This window comes from Bombus vosnesenskii, unplaced genomic scaffold, assembly GCF_011952255.1.
Source record: "Bombus vosnesenskii isolate JDL3184/JDL3185 unplaced genomic scaffold, Bvos_JDL3184-5_v1.1 scf7180000013297, whole genome shotgun sequence".
Classification (NCBI taxonomy): domain Eukaryota; kingdom Metazoa; phylum Arthropoda; class Insecta; order Hymenoptera; family Apidae; genus Bombus; species Bombus vosnesenskii.
This window is the reverse complement of record NW_022882947.1, coordinates 903,744-918,315: the sequence shown is the minus strand read 5'-3', so window position 1 is coordinate 918,315 and position 14,572 is coordinate 903,744. Positions and strand designations below refer to the sequence as shown.

The 14,572-nt window shown below is 46.0% G+C and overlaps 1 protein-coding gene across 1 annotated transcript; it reads right to left on the bottom strand.

Annotated features, from left to right (window-relative positions):
- Window positions 1-1,395: 1,395 nt before the first annotated feature.
- On the bottom strand, window positions 1,396-5,608 carry LOC117233557 (protein sister of odd and bowel). The gene is made up of 2 exons (XM_033493964.1): window positions 4,165-5,608; window positions 1,396-2,606 (listed from the first exon to the last, which is right to left on the bottom strand). The coding sequence occupies exons 1-2, from the start codon at window positions 5,148-5,150 to the stop codon at window positions 2,261-2,263; spliced, it is 1,332 nt and encodes a 443-aa protein (XP_033349855.1). The 5' UTR covers window positions 5,151-5,608; the 3' UTR covers window positions 1,396-2,260.
- Between the last annotated feature and the right edge of the window lie 8,964 nt (window positions 5,609-14,572).

Below are 14,572 nucleotides of genomic sequence, written 5' to 3'. Positions count from 1 at the left end.
TTTTTCTCTCCCAAGTTCGTGACGAAGAGAGGACATGCGCATGCAGATCACGTTGGTTGTAGCCAAGTGATAGCGTATCTGTGGGCGGCGCGTGCGTGTGGTCCTTCTATGTCCCCTTTAACTCCCATCCTTACCTTCGTTTCTTCCACCATGCTCGAGGGAACTCTCCGGCCCGTTTCAAGTCTCTTCTGCCGTCTCTCTTGCTCTTTCCCTTTTCACCTTATACCTGGATCCTACCGGTTTATACCTCTCTTCGCTTTTAAACGAGGAAATGACAGACTTAATACGCGATTTAATACGTATCTACCTGACGATACGCTTTTCGCGCCGTGCCAGAGATCAGCATTTTCGACGATGGTTTTATTTCCTCTCTTCTTTTCGTTCGATAACTTTTAACGACGCCGATAACCATCAAATACGCTTCAGCGAAACCCGCGTACAAATTTCAAAGAAAACAAAATTGCTAAAAGCCGAAGCAATTAAAACGAGCGAAAACGTTGGCCAATCGACGGGTGCCAATCGTATCCTCCTGAAATATTGTTAATTAAAATCCGAAGCCTGCGACAAACCAATAGCGAAATCAAAATCATCGGGAAACAGTGCAACTCGTGTCGTAAATATCGAATGGTATCTGGATTATATCCCGGCGAATTAATTTCGCCGCACTAGCTGTCAAGAAATTATGTAAATTCGCTTTACAAGGCTGAGACACGAGGTTTCACTCTTCCCTTCCTTTCCTTTCCTCTCCTCTCTGCCCTTTCTTTCTTTTTTATTTCTGATCCGGATCGGAATTCCTCGAGTTTCCAGGTTCGAGAACGAACTCCTAGTCGAGCAGCCTGTTGGAAGAAGTGGAAGTCGACCGGTCGTACGAGATTCTCCTTATCGACGCGAGCTGTCCCGTGTTCGGCCCGTTCCCGGGCCCGAAATAGCGTATTCGGACCCACCTCGTGCCTTTCCAGCACCTACCTTCGAAAAAGAAACGTAACCCTAGACGTATCGCGGTGTCATGTCCCGCGCACCTGGCGGCCTCGTTCTTTGTAACACGATACACGCGTTTCTTCTTCTTGTTCTTCTTCTTCGTCGTCGTTCTCTCTGCTGCTGTTCTTTCTTCTTCGTCCTTTTCTTCTTCTACTTCTACTTTAACTTCTTCTACTTCGTTGCTGTTGCCTTGTGCTTATTCTACTGTAGATAGACGCTGCTTTTTACTTAAATGTATTATGCACGAAGTAACGCAGTATATTACGAAGTAAACGCAGTTGATGATATCTTCTAAGATATTTCTCATCGCTCTGATAAACCAGACTGATAAACGAGAGTGATCTTAAAGAAATCTTGGAAATTAATGTTCATTTTCGCGGGGAAAGGAACTGACCAAAAACATCAACGACAACGAGAGTTTAAAAAATAATATAATAAAAGTTTATTTTACACGTACAAACGAAACACAACGTGGGCACGTAGGTACACAGTGTGAAAGAAATACGAGGCGATCCTTTTGTATGTCCTACTCCGGCTACCTATACATACGTATAATACGTCATAATTACAGATCTAACGATCATGAATCCGTGAATAACATCCTGATATGCAGTTATAATTATACCCTATGTATTAACAACTACGAAATACATACGCAGCTAAAAACACACTAAAAATCAAGGACGGAAGGTCCGCTTAACTCGCACGAGTCTCCGTTATCTAATTCTCTCGTCTCGAATAACTCCCAATATTAACCAATCCACTCTTGAACCATATTAGATCACGATCGATATATCGATATATATAAAAAGTAATGTCACCGATGTACCAAGTCACGGTAGAACTCCATTTATCTGAACCTGTCGGAATGCAGGTAGTTCACATAATAGGAGTTTGCCGATTCTCCCTACTATTTATAAGATTTTTCGTTTATATAATAGAAATGAACATCGGGACAAATATCGATGTAGGCGAGCGATCCTTTATAGAGAGCGATAACAAAATAAAAAATAGGCCTGCTCGGTGTATATTTCGCTGTATAGTTCGATATTTTATCGGAACGCTCGCGCGACAAAACTGGTTCGTCCGCATCGAATCTAAAAGAATTTAATCGGCAGGAGATCATTTAGTCGAGCACTAGCTGAAATTTCGTTCCAATAAATAGAGTTCCACTGTACGTATGAACCGTCCGAATGACCAGCCTGAAAATTTTTCTCGAGTCCGTACGTGAATAAATTTTCCTAGTACAATGCCAGACTTGCCGCGATCGGTGGACGGAACACTAGGACGTTTCCTGTAGCACCACGGCCCCGGTGCCGGGCACAGGTATCCCCGGCGGCGGCGGTGACGTCGATACACCCAAATTGTGAGTCAACGAGTGCCTCCTGAGGTCGCAGTTCCTGCGGAACACCTTGCCGCAGGATGCACAATGGTAAGGTTTGATGTCCGTGTGCGTGAGAAGGTGGGTCTTCAGGTTGCTCCTCTGGTTGAAACTTCTGGCGCATACGGGACACTTATGGGGCGATTCCTCCATGTGTAGAATCTTGTGCACCGCGAGGGTTCTGCTTTGGCAGAATCCCTTGCCGCATTCCGCGCATTTGAACGGTTTTTCCTTGCTGTGGATGTACCTGGAACGAGTGAAAGATCGTTTTTTCTCTTGATTCAAATGCACGCGCGATGATGCCGATGACAGATGTTCAGATGGAGAGGTTGGAATGGTCAGTAATGGGATTAGAGGGATTAGGGCGATTAATGATTGTTGGAGCGGCCGAGCGTGAAAATTTTCGTTTGGCTTTCCGAGATGAACGAGTGTTCGGGTGAAAGTGGTTTATCATTGGCTTAGGTTAGGTTAGACTGAAGTTTGGGAGTGCATATATACTGGTGAGAGGATGTTTGAGTTGTTAGAGACATAGGAAATGGGTGGTAACGTGTGTGTGTGCGTGTGTGTTTGTGTAGGTGTGTGTCAACTAGGATTATAAGTATACAGTAAGCATTTAGTGACACGAATAAGGATGTTTAAATATTACTATACGTGTCTGAGGCAAAGTATCCACATAAATAACAATGCGAATAAAAATATACCCTAATCTAAGCGAACGGAAATTAATTTCATCTTCCTCGGACAATCGTCAAAATGCTTTCAATTTTTCATTTCGATAAATCACCAAACGTTTCGTCGTCTCTCCCATAAAGCGATAAAAGGAACAGCGTACAATATACGTTAGTTAAAAAAACAGATAACACGAAGAGCATACGCCACGACTATTTTTAAGCTCAATGCTCGAGTCCAATTAACGGGAATTGCGAATGTATCGTGTCGTCGTGATTAATGATCAAGATACAAAAAGCCCGATAAATTGTCACGAATTGATCAACGTAATTAATACACCGTAGCTGTATTCTGATCGCCGTCGTAATTACATGTTGGACCGTATCATTTCGTCGTATTTAGACGGCACACGAACATTGCAATCAATTTGAACGGGCCCGTGTGCTCGCTCGCGCGTGCGCTCGAACACCTCACGGGGAAGAAAGCCCGTTTCACGAGGTGCCATGATTGGTATAACTACTTTTGCCGTGCACACTTCCCTCGGCTCATCAGCATATATAATGGCAGCTTTATCTTGCGCGTCTCTTCCGCGAAGAGATCCCCCTTCGAGCTAATTTTTTAATAACTTCAACCGGCATCTTTGAACGCAGGTAAATCGAGTTCAATTATCGTCAATTCCAGTTCGTAATGATTTGGTGTCGAAGCTTTTCGATCGATAAGAATTTGCGTACTTTTTTACGAGAAGTTTGGTAAAATCAAAAGTATAAAACGTTAAGACGCGCAAGAGGATCGATAAAATGTCGATCAATGGCTAAAAGTTTCAAGATCTTTGATTTCGCTAATAAACATTTAGATTAGGAAGAAACTCGGCTTCGAAAAATCCAAAGGACGAATCAAATTCCTGTTAGAAAGATATCCCAACAGAGAGCTATAAACTTTCGATCAACGACTAACTGGAAAAACCTGAAAAAACAAGCGATAGAACGTTCAGAATTCCAGGAAATCTTGATCCACGATTTTAATAAATTCTAAGTAAATTCGCAACGCTTTCACAGTATCCGAATCGTGTAAAATAATCTACGGAACCACAACGTGCATCCATAAACCGATTCACGACGTGCCATTCTCCAGCTTACCTATGATCCCTCAGGTGATCCTGCCGTCGGAAAGCCTTTCCACAAATATCGCACGAGTACGGCCGCTCGTCGGTGTGCGTTCTTTCGTGTATCAGCAGATTGTAGCTTTTCGTGAACTGTCGGCTGCAAAACTTGCAGATGAATTGCTTCTTGGGCCTGGACGCCCTGCACGTCCGCGGTATGCTCGACTCGGCGGAAGTGGACGTGGCTTGAAGCGGCGACGACGAGGACAAAGACGAGGACAGCGACGAAGAAGAGGACGAGGAACAGGCGGACGACGAGGCCGGGGACGTGAACGAAGAAGCGGCTATCTGCGACAAGGACGACGACTGCGGTATCGTCGTCGTAGAACTCGAACTCGCGCGATTTCCTTCCGATATCCGTCGCAACAACGCCTCGTGATTACCGGAGGACGTCGCCACGGAAGTGTCCCTCAACAACACTTGCTGCTCCTCCAACAGAGCCAAATCGTCGTCGGGATCTGCGATAAAATCCAACCGTGCCTCTTCCTCGTCGTCCGGGGATTGCAACAGCCTCTCGGCAGCTAGCTGATCGTTCTTCGACGGTATCGTCGAAGTCAGCGCCGTCTCTAGACCGGTATTGACCGGTGAACACCTCTGATTGGCAAGCCCCGAAGTGGACGACTGACTAACAGCCGGTGCGGTGCTGCTGGCGTGAAGACGATGAAGAGTCAAGTAGGTCTCCAATGCCTGGAGATTGAGCGCCGCGGCGGCGGCATGTCCAGGTGGAAGCAGAGCGACTCTCTGGAGGGCAGCGAGTAGCGCTCCTTGAAGTCCAAGAGCCACGCTCTGCAACGTGAAATTCGGTAATCCAGCCTCTGTGACACTGGCGACGTCTCGAAGCTCGGTGCTGGTGGACGTGGTCGCCGACGTGGAGGAGGAGGAGGAGGAGGAGGAGGACGACGACGGGACCATTACGATTCCCCGGTCCTGCTCCTGGTCCTGCTGTTGTTGTTGCTGTTGCATCCTCCCCCGTCGCTAGAATCGTCACGGGTCTGGCTGAGGGATTGCCGACGTGTTGCCTGCACCATTGGCGAGAGTAACCTATCGATCCGACGGTTTTCGTTGATGACGAGATCGATGAATCGGATTGGATCGTTGGTTCACTGACCGATCGAACGGGTCCCAGCGTGGATCGCGGACCTCATGCTCGGCAATTTCGCGGCTCGATGGCGAGTAATCGTCCAGAAACGCGACAAGGTGGACGAACGTGGAAACGGTAAAGAGGAAAGACGCGCGCGATGCTGGCGGTGCGAAGGCGCCCCGACGACTGCTCCTGCCTCTCGCTGCTGGGCACTGCTCGTGGAGACACCTGGTGGCAGGTATCCGAGGCGAGTTGGGACCGTCCGCGAGAAACGGGCCCTGGATTCAGGAGAGAGAGCCACAGCTGGCCCGCAATTGCTCGCCGTTTCGGCGTAAACGGCGTCGTTCGTAATCTCGCGTGCACGCGCGACTGCGTGCGCGCGCGTCAGCTATCCGCTGTCGCCGTCGTTACGATATCGTTTCTGTCTCGATGGGAATTACGAGGACGATGCGCTACTAAGAGTCGCGCATCAGACCCTCGTACATGGAAGATTTTTGTGCGACGGTCGACCAGCAAATCCCCCGCGGTTTTATAGCGGTCTAAAACCGTAAAAACGCGAAATAAATTCACGGAATTGTAACGTACGCGTAATTTGTCGCGAATCCGATGATTTTGCGGGTGTTTCGGCTCGTGCATCGCGATTATTTCTTTATTAAGAGCAGATTTTTCATTGGAATTTTGCAACGTCAGCCTGATCGCTAACGCACACGCTACTCTTTCAGATTTTCGCGAGCATAGATTTGTAGCGGCTCGCGAGTCAGGATAATTCAAATCCTGTTGTTGTTTTGCCTCGGAGTATCAACACCGTTAGATTACAAGTATCGTAAGGATCAATTAACTCCGTGCAAAACAATGTCGCCGCTACATACGACCGTCAAACGCAGTCGAATTCCAATTTTCCGGCTGTCCTCCGACCAGTATAAATAAACAGACGCAATCACGAGCGAGTGTTCATCGAACAGAGTCGAAGAGTAATAACGTGTAAACAGTTATCGAAGTGATCTACAAAGTTTCCCCTTGAGTATTTATCGGGTATTTATTTCGCAATTTATTTTTGCACCAGCGACTCGCAATTCGTCTGTAATTTATTTATTTATTTGAAAATATATTTCGCTTTCGTTATTTCGCTCAACCAAATAAAGACTAATCCTCCACAGATTTTATTCAATTTGTGAGCCGTTAGAGGTCGATGTTTAAATTAATTTCTGCCTAGCAATGTATCGATAAATCTCTGCGCTTCTGTGTCCATGGCTATCGTTAAAACGTCGCGAATTAAGAATTACGAGGTACTTACGTAACATACCGTAAACCGTGAAAGTAACGAACAGCAAATTCTGTCATGGCGTGTGTCACCAGTCACGATATGTACACGTCTGGTAATAAACAATGTAAATACGACGTTGCTTGTTCGTTCGCGAGCTATTCGCACGTTCAACAGTCCGAATACGCGGATACACTGTCAGGTTGATAGAAATGCTCGCAGGGCGAATTGGTGAAACGCTAAACGATACTCCACGACACCGAGAAATTAATTATTTACTTGCTCGTAAAGTACTTGAAGCGATGCCGCTTATTTCCTATCCGCAAATTTTCACGTCTTGCTTACATTTTGTTTACCACTGGGAAATGCGAATTGGAAAATATCTTAATTAGGATCGGAAGTAACACGTCTTCTCTTGATTAGAACCATTAAATCGAGTCGTAGAATCGACACCGTTGATTTGAATATTGTAATATTAGATATGCTAATGAGATTTCTGGACGAGTACAAGAAAAGTTAAAATTTATTGTAATTATTTTTATCGGATGCATACGTTTGAATAATTGAGTGAAAATGACAGAGGTTTGAGAGAACTCTGGCTGGACATTCCTTTAAATTTATACTCTCTGTGGATGAAGTTGACGCATCTAAGAAATAAAATTACGTAATACGAGATAATTCAATTTTGTAGAAGAATCATTAGTGTCAAGGATTAATCATCTCCATATATCTTACAAATAGTTAATATCAGTAGTAGGAATTATTTAAATATTACCTTACGATGTTTATTATTATCTTAAAATTGTCGTTCGAACTTTTGACCGGATGTGCAAGAATATTTGTCTTGAGAACAAGAAACGTTCAACCTTTTCTATTCTATCTTTCTATTCGTTCTACTTTTAAACATTTTTCGGCAGTAAGACGCGCAACACGGTTTATGCCTCGTTTCTTCCGTCATCGTTTGTTTTTCTAACATCTGAGAGTCGACGGCCTCGTTCAGCAATTTCCAACAGCGCTGCGCCACCGGCGCCGATGCTCTGACCAGATCGCTAAACTCGGAACAGCCGTTGTTCTTCGACAGGCCATCGGCTTATCACAGCGACCAACGGCGAGCGGCGATTGTTTACGTTTCCGCCTCCACCGTTGACTTTTTGTATCTTAGCCGTTCAAACGATTTACCTCCGCGCGTTCCAAAGAATTCAAGTGAAAGAAGAACGCGCAGAGGTACAAATCGGCATCGAATAGTAGGCAAAAATTAGAAGAAGCGTTATCGAGCGCGCGTATCGTCGCACAAGTCGCTTCCGTCTCCGCGCTCGACTCACCGCTGCTGTTCGTACGACGTTCCGCGCTCGGTTCGTGTGCGCTTCATCACGGTTCAATCTGCGTCACGTACGTGTTCGTGCTTGATCCCAACTCATAGCAGCTCTCTCGGTTTACCTCAATCGTAAGACTAAGTTACGTTATCGTCCTCTTTGTTAAGCCTTGTTTAAATAAAGTTTAACATTGTCGCAGTACGCGTTGTGATTATTCTTCGTTTAGTCTAAACTCTTCTCTCGGCGTATCGTTGGTAGCCCGACGATACGCTCCGAACAGTTTGCATTTTATATTATCTTGGATGAAAAAGTACACGTTAATTAACGGTAGAGAGTCTTAGAACAAGTGCCTATCGCATAATCCGCATCCGAAAAACAAAGCATAGATTTTTGTTAGGAATAAAATTCTAGAAGACGTAAGAGTTGAATCGGCATACCTGTTCCTTGATTACCGTTATCTTGATTTATCGTTCTATAGATCACTATGCGATGAGTTGCAAGCTTGTATATGATTTTATATACCGATGAGACCAATAGCAATACTTCACTTAACGTAACAAGCGAATTTTAACTATCTATGCCTACCATATCTTCCTCAACTTTATTACTTATGAAGTCGTGTGAACGTTGCTCGTAACCATGCTAGAGTTTTCTTCAAACTATCGCTATAACAGTCAGTCAATCATAATCAGTTGCCTAGAATACAAACTTTCAAAGACTTCGCAGTTACTTTTGCATTAATTTCTAACGTATAATTCTACTGGCATCGTTTAATTAGGAAACAAGGATTTCCAATAGAGACAAAATTTCTGTTAATTTTGCTACTTATATCGTTTGACAGGATACGTAAGGATGCCGTGAGACGATCGACGATGATGAACGCAGTTTATCGATAAATATCGAAGGTGTTGTATCGACGATACATATCGATCCTTCTAGTCGAGCAGCTTGAGATATTGACTCTTTACGATCTACTACCCCTTTACGATCTCGCGTCTCGAACGGAACGAGGCATTTTCCACGATGGAAAGAGGGAAGCGTGGACGGGCGTTGGGAGGGACTGCGTGCCGCCGCGTTTCGACTCGGCTGCAAAGCCGCAACAATTTACGACGGCAATTAATGCGCGCGAGTAAACCGTGTATAGCGCCTATAGTTAGCTGCCTCTTCTTCGGCGTGGCGCGGCGGCCAGGTAAACGAGCAAGAAAGACGGACACGTTCCTTGCACGCGCTGTACACGGCGAGAAGAACAGAGTGCCAAAGAAGCGCGCCAACCTCGATAGAAGCGGAGAAGACAGCAACAACGACGAACACCGAGAAGAAGGAGACGAAGAAGAGGAAGAAGGAAAAGCAGAACGAGCGCGAAGGAAGCAGAAGACGACGACGAGGAAGAAAGTGGCGGGAAAGGGATCGGTAGAAAAGACGAAGAGAGCTCGAGGAAAGAGAAGACCGGGTTCGAGAGAAAGGGAGAGGAAGTGAGGCGAACCAAGGCAGACTAAATAATATTATAGGTGGTGTTCTCACGGTCCCGGGACGCCCGCGGGCCAACTCGTCACCCCCTCCGTCCCCTTCCACGTCTTCTTATTCTCCTCTCCTCACGGCCCACCTCGGACCCTACCTCTTACTCCCCCGCGCGTGAGTTTCGCCCACGCTGCAGCCCCACGAAGTCGTTGGGCCCCATGGATGGGAGAAAGAGAAGCCGAACGACCGGCAACGAGCATGGACGACAACGGACGAAGGGTCAGAGTTCAGCTCGCGCTCGCTGACCGTCACCGTGGACGCTTTTCTTTCTCTTTTCACAGGAGAGAAAGAGAGAGAGAGACACCCGTCTTCTTCCTTTCCTCTTCTCTCCTCTCCGACGTTCCCTCCGCCTTAACCTACCTTCGCATCTCGGGGCCTCATCGTTCGTTCTTCTGCCTTCTTTCGTCTTTCTGCTTCTTCTTCCTGTCCGTCGATTCGCCTCCTCTCCTACATCTTCTCCTCTTTTCTCTCCGAGACACCGTTTTCTTTGGCGTACACACGCGTGTTTCCGATATTTTCGCGGGCATCCGGCCGAGCCTCTGTTAATTAAGTTGCTGGACGATGGAATCGAGCGACCCACCGCGGTCTGCGTGATTGAAAGAAAACCGTTTCGTCGCGGACCAGATGGATAAACGGCCGGAGAGTGTGTGAATGAAACGTTTCTTTTTTTTCTTTGTCTGTACAGACCGTAGCGTGTAGAAAGGATAGCAACGTTTAAGGTCTTTTGCATATAAATCCTATATTATATCGTGTTAGATTGTAACGCGATCTCACTCGTTGCTCTCGCGAAGACGATAAGAGGCAAACTGAAATTTCTGACGATTGCAAGTCAGATTTCTTTTAAGAAATAAGAAGGAGATGCGATGAGTTTTCTGCTTCTTTTTCGTTGTCGCCTGTCCGAATAAAATCGAGTTTAATTCTCGCTGCAATTTACTTCATCTTCGCCGCATACGCTTAACAGCCAAGCACGGGTTAAGTCTAGCGGGTGTATGCTAATTCGAACCGCTGTAAAGAAGATTTATTGGGTAGCCGGTTACGAGTCGATTGCTTGTTTCTGGCGTGACGTTTTACGCGATAGTTGCAACATTGTTTGCTTCGAGTAAATAAATTAAGCGGACGATGAAAATTGGCGAACTTTCATCGAAACTCTCATTGAGTTAATGAATCGTCGATTCATATATCGAGTACAAATACTAAGAAACGAATCGTTAGGCGAAAAGTCTGATGTAATCTATACGCGTATTTTGCAAATTCCGATTTCACGAAAAACGCACGCTGACCGTCTACGCATTACGATGAAAAAAGAACGATTGCGGATTAATCCGTTCGACCGGTTTCATTTATCATTCTTGATCCCCGTTCACCGTGTTTACACGTGCTTCGCGCCGCGGAAGAGGCTAATTCGGCGGTGTTAGAACGATCGAAAGAAAAGGGGGGTCTACATAGGCTCGTAAAACGATCACTGGCCATTGCACGTGAGAATCGTCGGAACGATGTCGAACGCCGCGAGATACAACGTGTATCAAAATCGCTCGGGACGATCTTTCCACCTCGCCAGTGGTAAATGTTTTCGATGTGTGGTACGAGAAGCCGCGCGCGAGTCCAGCCACGAGAACACATTCGAGCTCCTTTCAATTTGCTCTTGTTTCCTGAATGTGGTGAAGCGCAGAGGGAGGCCGCGACTTCCCGCCGCGTAGATAATTAGATCGCTACCAACCACCACCTCCACTTTCACGCATCTTCACCTCCGCGGTCGCGTACCGCTCGCCGTTTCTTCTTTCGTTCGTTCGTGTACTGCCGCTTGTTCCTGCCTTCTCGTCCGTCGGCTTCTTTCTCTTCCGTCAGCTCGCCAGCCGCGAGTAGAACGCTCCTTCGCGGCATGATGTCGATAGATCCTCGCGAAGCCGGCATCCATCCAAGGGATCATCGTGCCTGATTTTCAATTTAGTGGCATTTGTTTTATCAGAGATTTGTCGCTAATTTTTGCTATTTACCGCGACATTATTTCGAAATGACTCGAATTCCGTAGAACTTGGTATGCGAAGGACAAAAGCGTAACTTTGCTCTTCTCTGAGAACAAATCCACCGTTCTCGCACAACAGTCGCCTCTGCAAAACCTCTCTCCTATTTCCTCACACTGGATCGATTACCCAGCCTCGAAGTCTAGAACTCTCTCAACCGACAAAGGTAAAATCAGCCGCGCTTAAGACGATGAAGACAGAAGAGAACCTGGACCCCGGCTAACTACCGAACTGTACCCCGTCTGAAACCAAGAGATCGATTCGTCCAATTACCTTAAACAATCCTCGGGACGATTCGATCGGCAGGTCCAGGGTCTGGGAGCGTTGGTTCGCTGGATCGTTGAGCTGCAGCCACGGTTCCGGTAATCTCCGAATGTAAATTTCAGGCCACGTCGCGAAATCGGTATACTCGATGAACGAGACAACGAATTTATCGTGTTCGCGACACTGGATCATTAGTCGTGAGCCGTCTGATTAATGACTTGGCCACGCCTCTTTATGGAGGCAGCTCTTGATAAGATTAATGCGTCACCGAGCGGCGCGCATCCTCGTGGTTCCGCGCGCCAGCGTGTGTCGCCGAGTCAGCTTTTGTAAATCTATTACCGCGACGACGTGAAAACCGACGCGCCGATTAAACCGCGCTCCTTACCGATGTTATTCCATTTTTTAAATTAATGCCCCGCTTGTCGTCGGCTCGCCCGCTGATTTATACGCGGCATTCCACCGTCTTTCCTCCTGCCGGACCCTGGTGTTCACTACCACGGCACAGAGAGAAAAAATCGCTCTGATAGATCAACGAACCCTGCTTCCACGGGAATACCGCGTGATCCAGCTGATACGGATCGTGTAATCGGATCTATGGGCTCCAGGTACGTCTACTGCCTTTCGTTAACCCCTCGATGCCTTGTAATACAGGGTGTTTTCGAAATACTCTATTAAAACCTCTATATGTGTCCCCAACACAGTATTTGTTTATTTATTTGGTTAATTACTATCGCAAGAATAATTATTCGAGCGATCGTGGAAAGTTCGACCATCTACATGAGAAATATTTAACGCATTACCGCGACATTGTCGAGGGCAGTGTTTAAGATTTAGGGCGTTATCGTTTAAATCAATTTCGTTAGAAAAATCACCTGTTTATAAGCACGCGTTAATGTTTTAAGTATCGAACTATATCGTAGGGTGCCATAACGAAAAATTATGGTTTTACCTCAAAGAATTACGCACACGGTCTTTGCGGTCTTTAAAATAATTTATGGGGCAATCTCGTCCCTGTAATCGCGAAGTACTCGCAAGTATCACCTTCAACTCGAAACTTTATTACCGTCGCAAAACTAACTCGTGCCCCGTGAGTTAGTATACGCTTACTTTTCATTTAAGACAGAATATTAGCGCAACATAGTCTCGAGGATGATTTAAGAAGTACATATACTTCTGTATATTCATCTTCTCCTCCTGCGAATATTTAAACGTTAACGGCTTAGAATAGCTGGTTGACCAATCATCTCTTCATCGCGAATTATTCGCTTCGCTAATAGCGGTCATTTTCTGCCATTATTATTTCTCATTACGTAGTCTCCTTTTCTTTTATTCCGAAGCTCGGCTACGTAGAGCTTCGCTCGTTTGTACAGAACGTTGAAGAAAATTAGTTTAACGTATCGCTTCTTGGCATTGATAGCGGCCAAAATTAAGAAATTGTGATTGACAGGACGAGCATTGTACAAACTTGCAGAATTCAAGACGAATAGAAGATTTTGTCACTTACAATTAGATCTGTCTATTATTTTTGTCACGACAGATACGTACAACGAATAGTATCTATACAGTTTTGCGAAACCTCGTTTGCATTAGACGTTAACGTAGGATTAAATGACGTTACAATGGTCTAGTTGTGAAATTTAACATTCTCGAGTTTGAGGCGTTTTCTAATTATGAGAAACACTCCTCCTAACATTACCCTGCCAACCGATCCACCCTCGTCTTCACATCTCTCTCTCTCTTTCTCTCTAGACACACAACGAATAATCTTGAAAGGTACAAACAGAAGACATCTCGTAACAGATCAATGCGTCATCTCGTAAATCGATCATCCGCGACACACGTCCACCTAATCTCGTTCTAATCGAAAGAAAAATCTCTCGATTCGAAAATACCTAGAGGATACTATGCACGTAACGCGCAACGCAGTTCTACGCCGTAACAAATACTCGGAAGACGGATAGAAGACAGCAGCCATAATAAAAGGGTACCGATGATCCCAGGTGGCGTCACCCATGTTTTTCAGGGCAACACGGCCCCTACTGTTTCCTAGGCGACTGGTTAAAGTGCTCCCTGTCGCGAGCCCTCTGCGTTGCGCTTGCCTTCGAACCGGGCCAATGAAATAAATGTGATACTTTCAGCACTGCCGCCTTGCTTTCGAGTCCGTCTCGCTTCCCTGGATATAAATAACGCATAACTCCACCCTCGAGCCTGCGTTCCCCTGCGGACCAGAGACTAGTCCAAAGGTGGCTGTCTAGAAGCGTTTTTATCCGGAACCGCTTGTTAAATAGAACGAGACGGGAGAACGAGGGAAGGACAAACGAAGGCAGAAAAATCCTTGGAGGATGCCACGTATCACCAGGAGGCAAAGCGTGATTCCATTAGTCAGGACCTCACCACCGAGGATCACCGGTTTAAAGCACCGTTTACACGCCTCGACTACTTTACCTGCATCCGTAGCGGTTCGCTGTTGCTTTCTGCTTTTGAAATTGATACCGCGCTCGCGAGATTCCTTGAATTCTGCGTCTCCATGAAGTTTGGAACGATGGGACGAAATTACGAAGAACGAAACGTTTCGTTTAAGAATACGAGAATAAGAAGACAACGAAGGAACGACCAAGGCTATCGAGATCGTAACCGTGTAACTTTGCGATAAGCGAATCGCTTGATAGTAACTCGATCCTAACGTTACATCGCAACGGATGAAACAGCAATTACTGGCAGTGATCGATCGTGCAAAACAGCCCTAATCGTCGTTCCGATAAAACCACAATTCCATGGGTGAAAACCACTTCTTCGCAGAAACATTCGAAACTTGGTAGCTTATCTACGAGTATCTATCTCCCCAAAAATTTCGCCGGATGCTGCCGACTCGTAACTCACTCGAGCTCCTGTCTCGCAACGTAGGCGACACGCTCAGCCATCGCCTA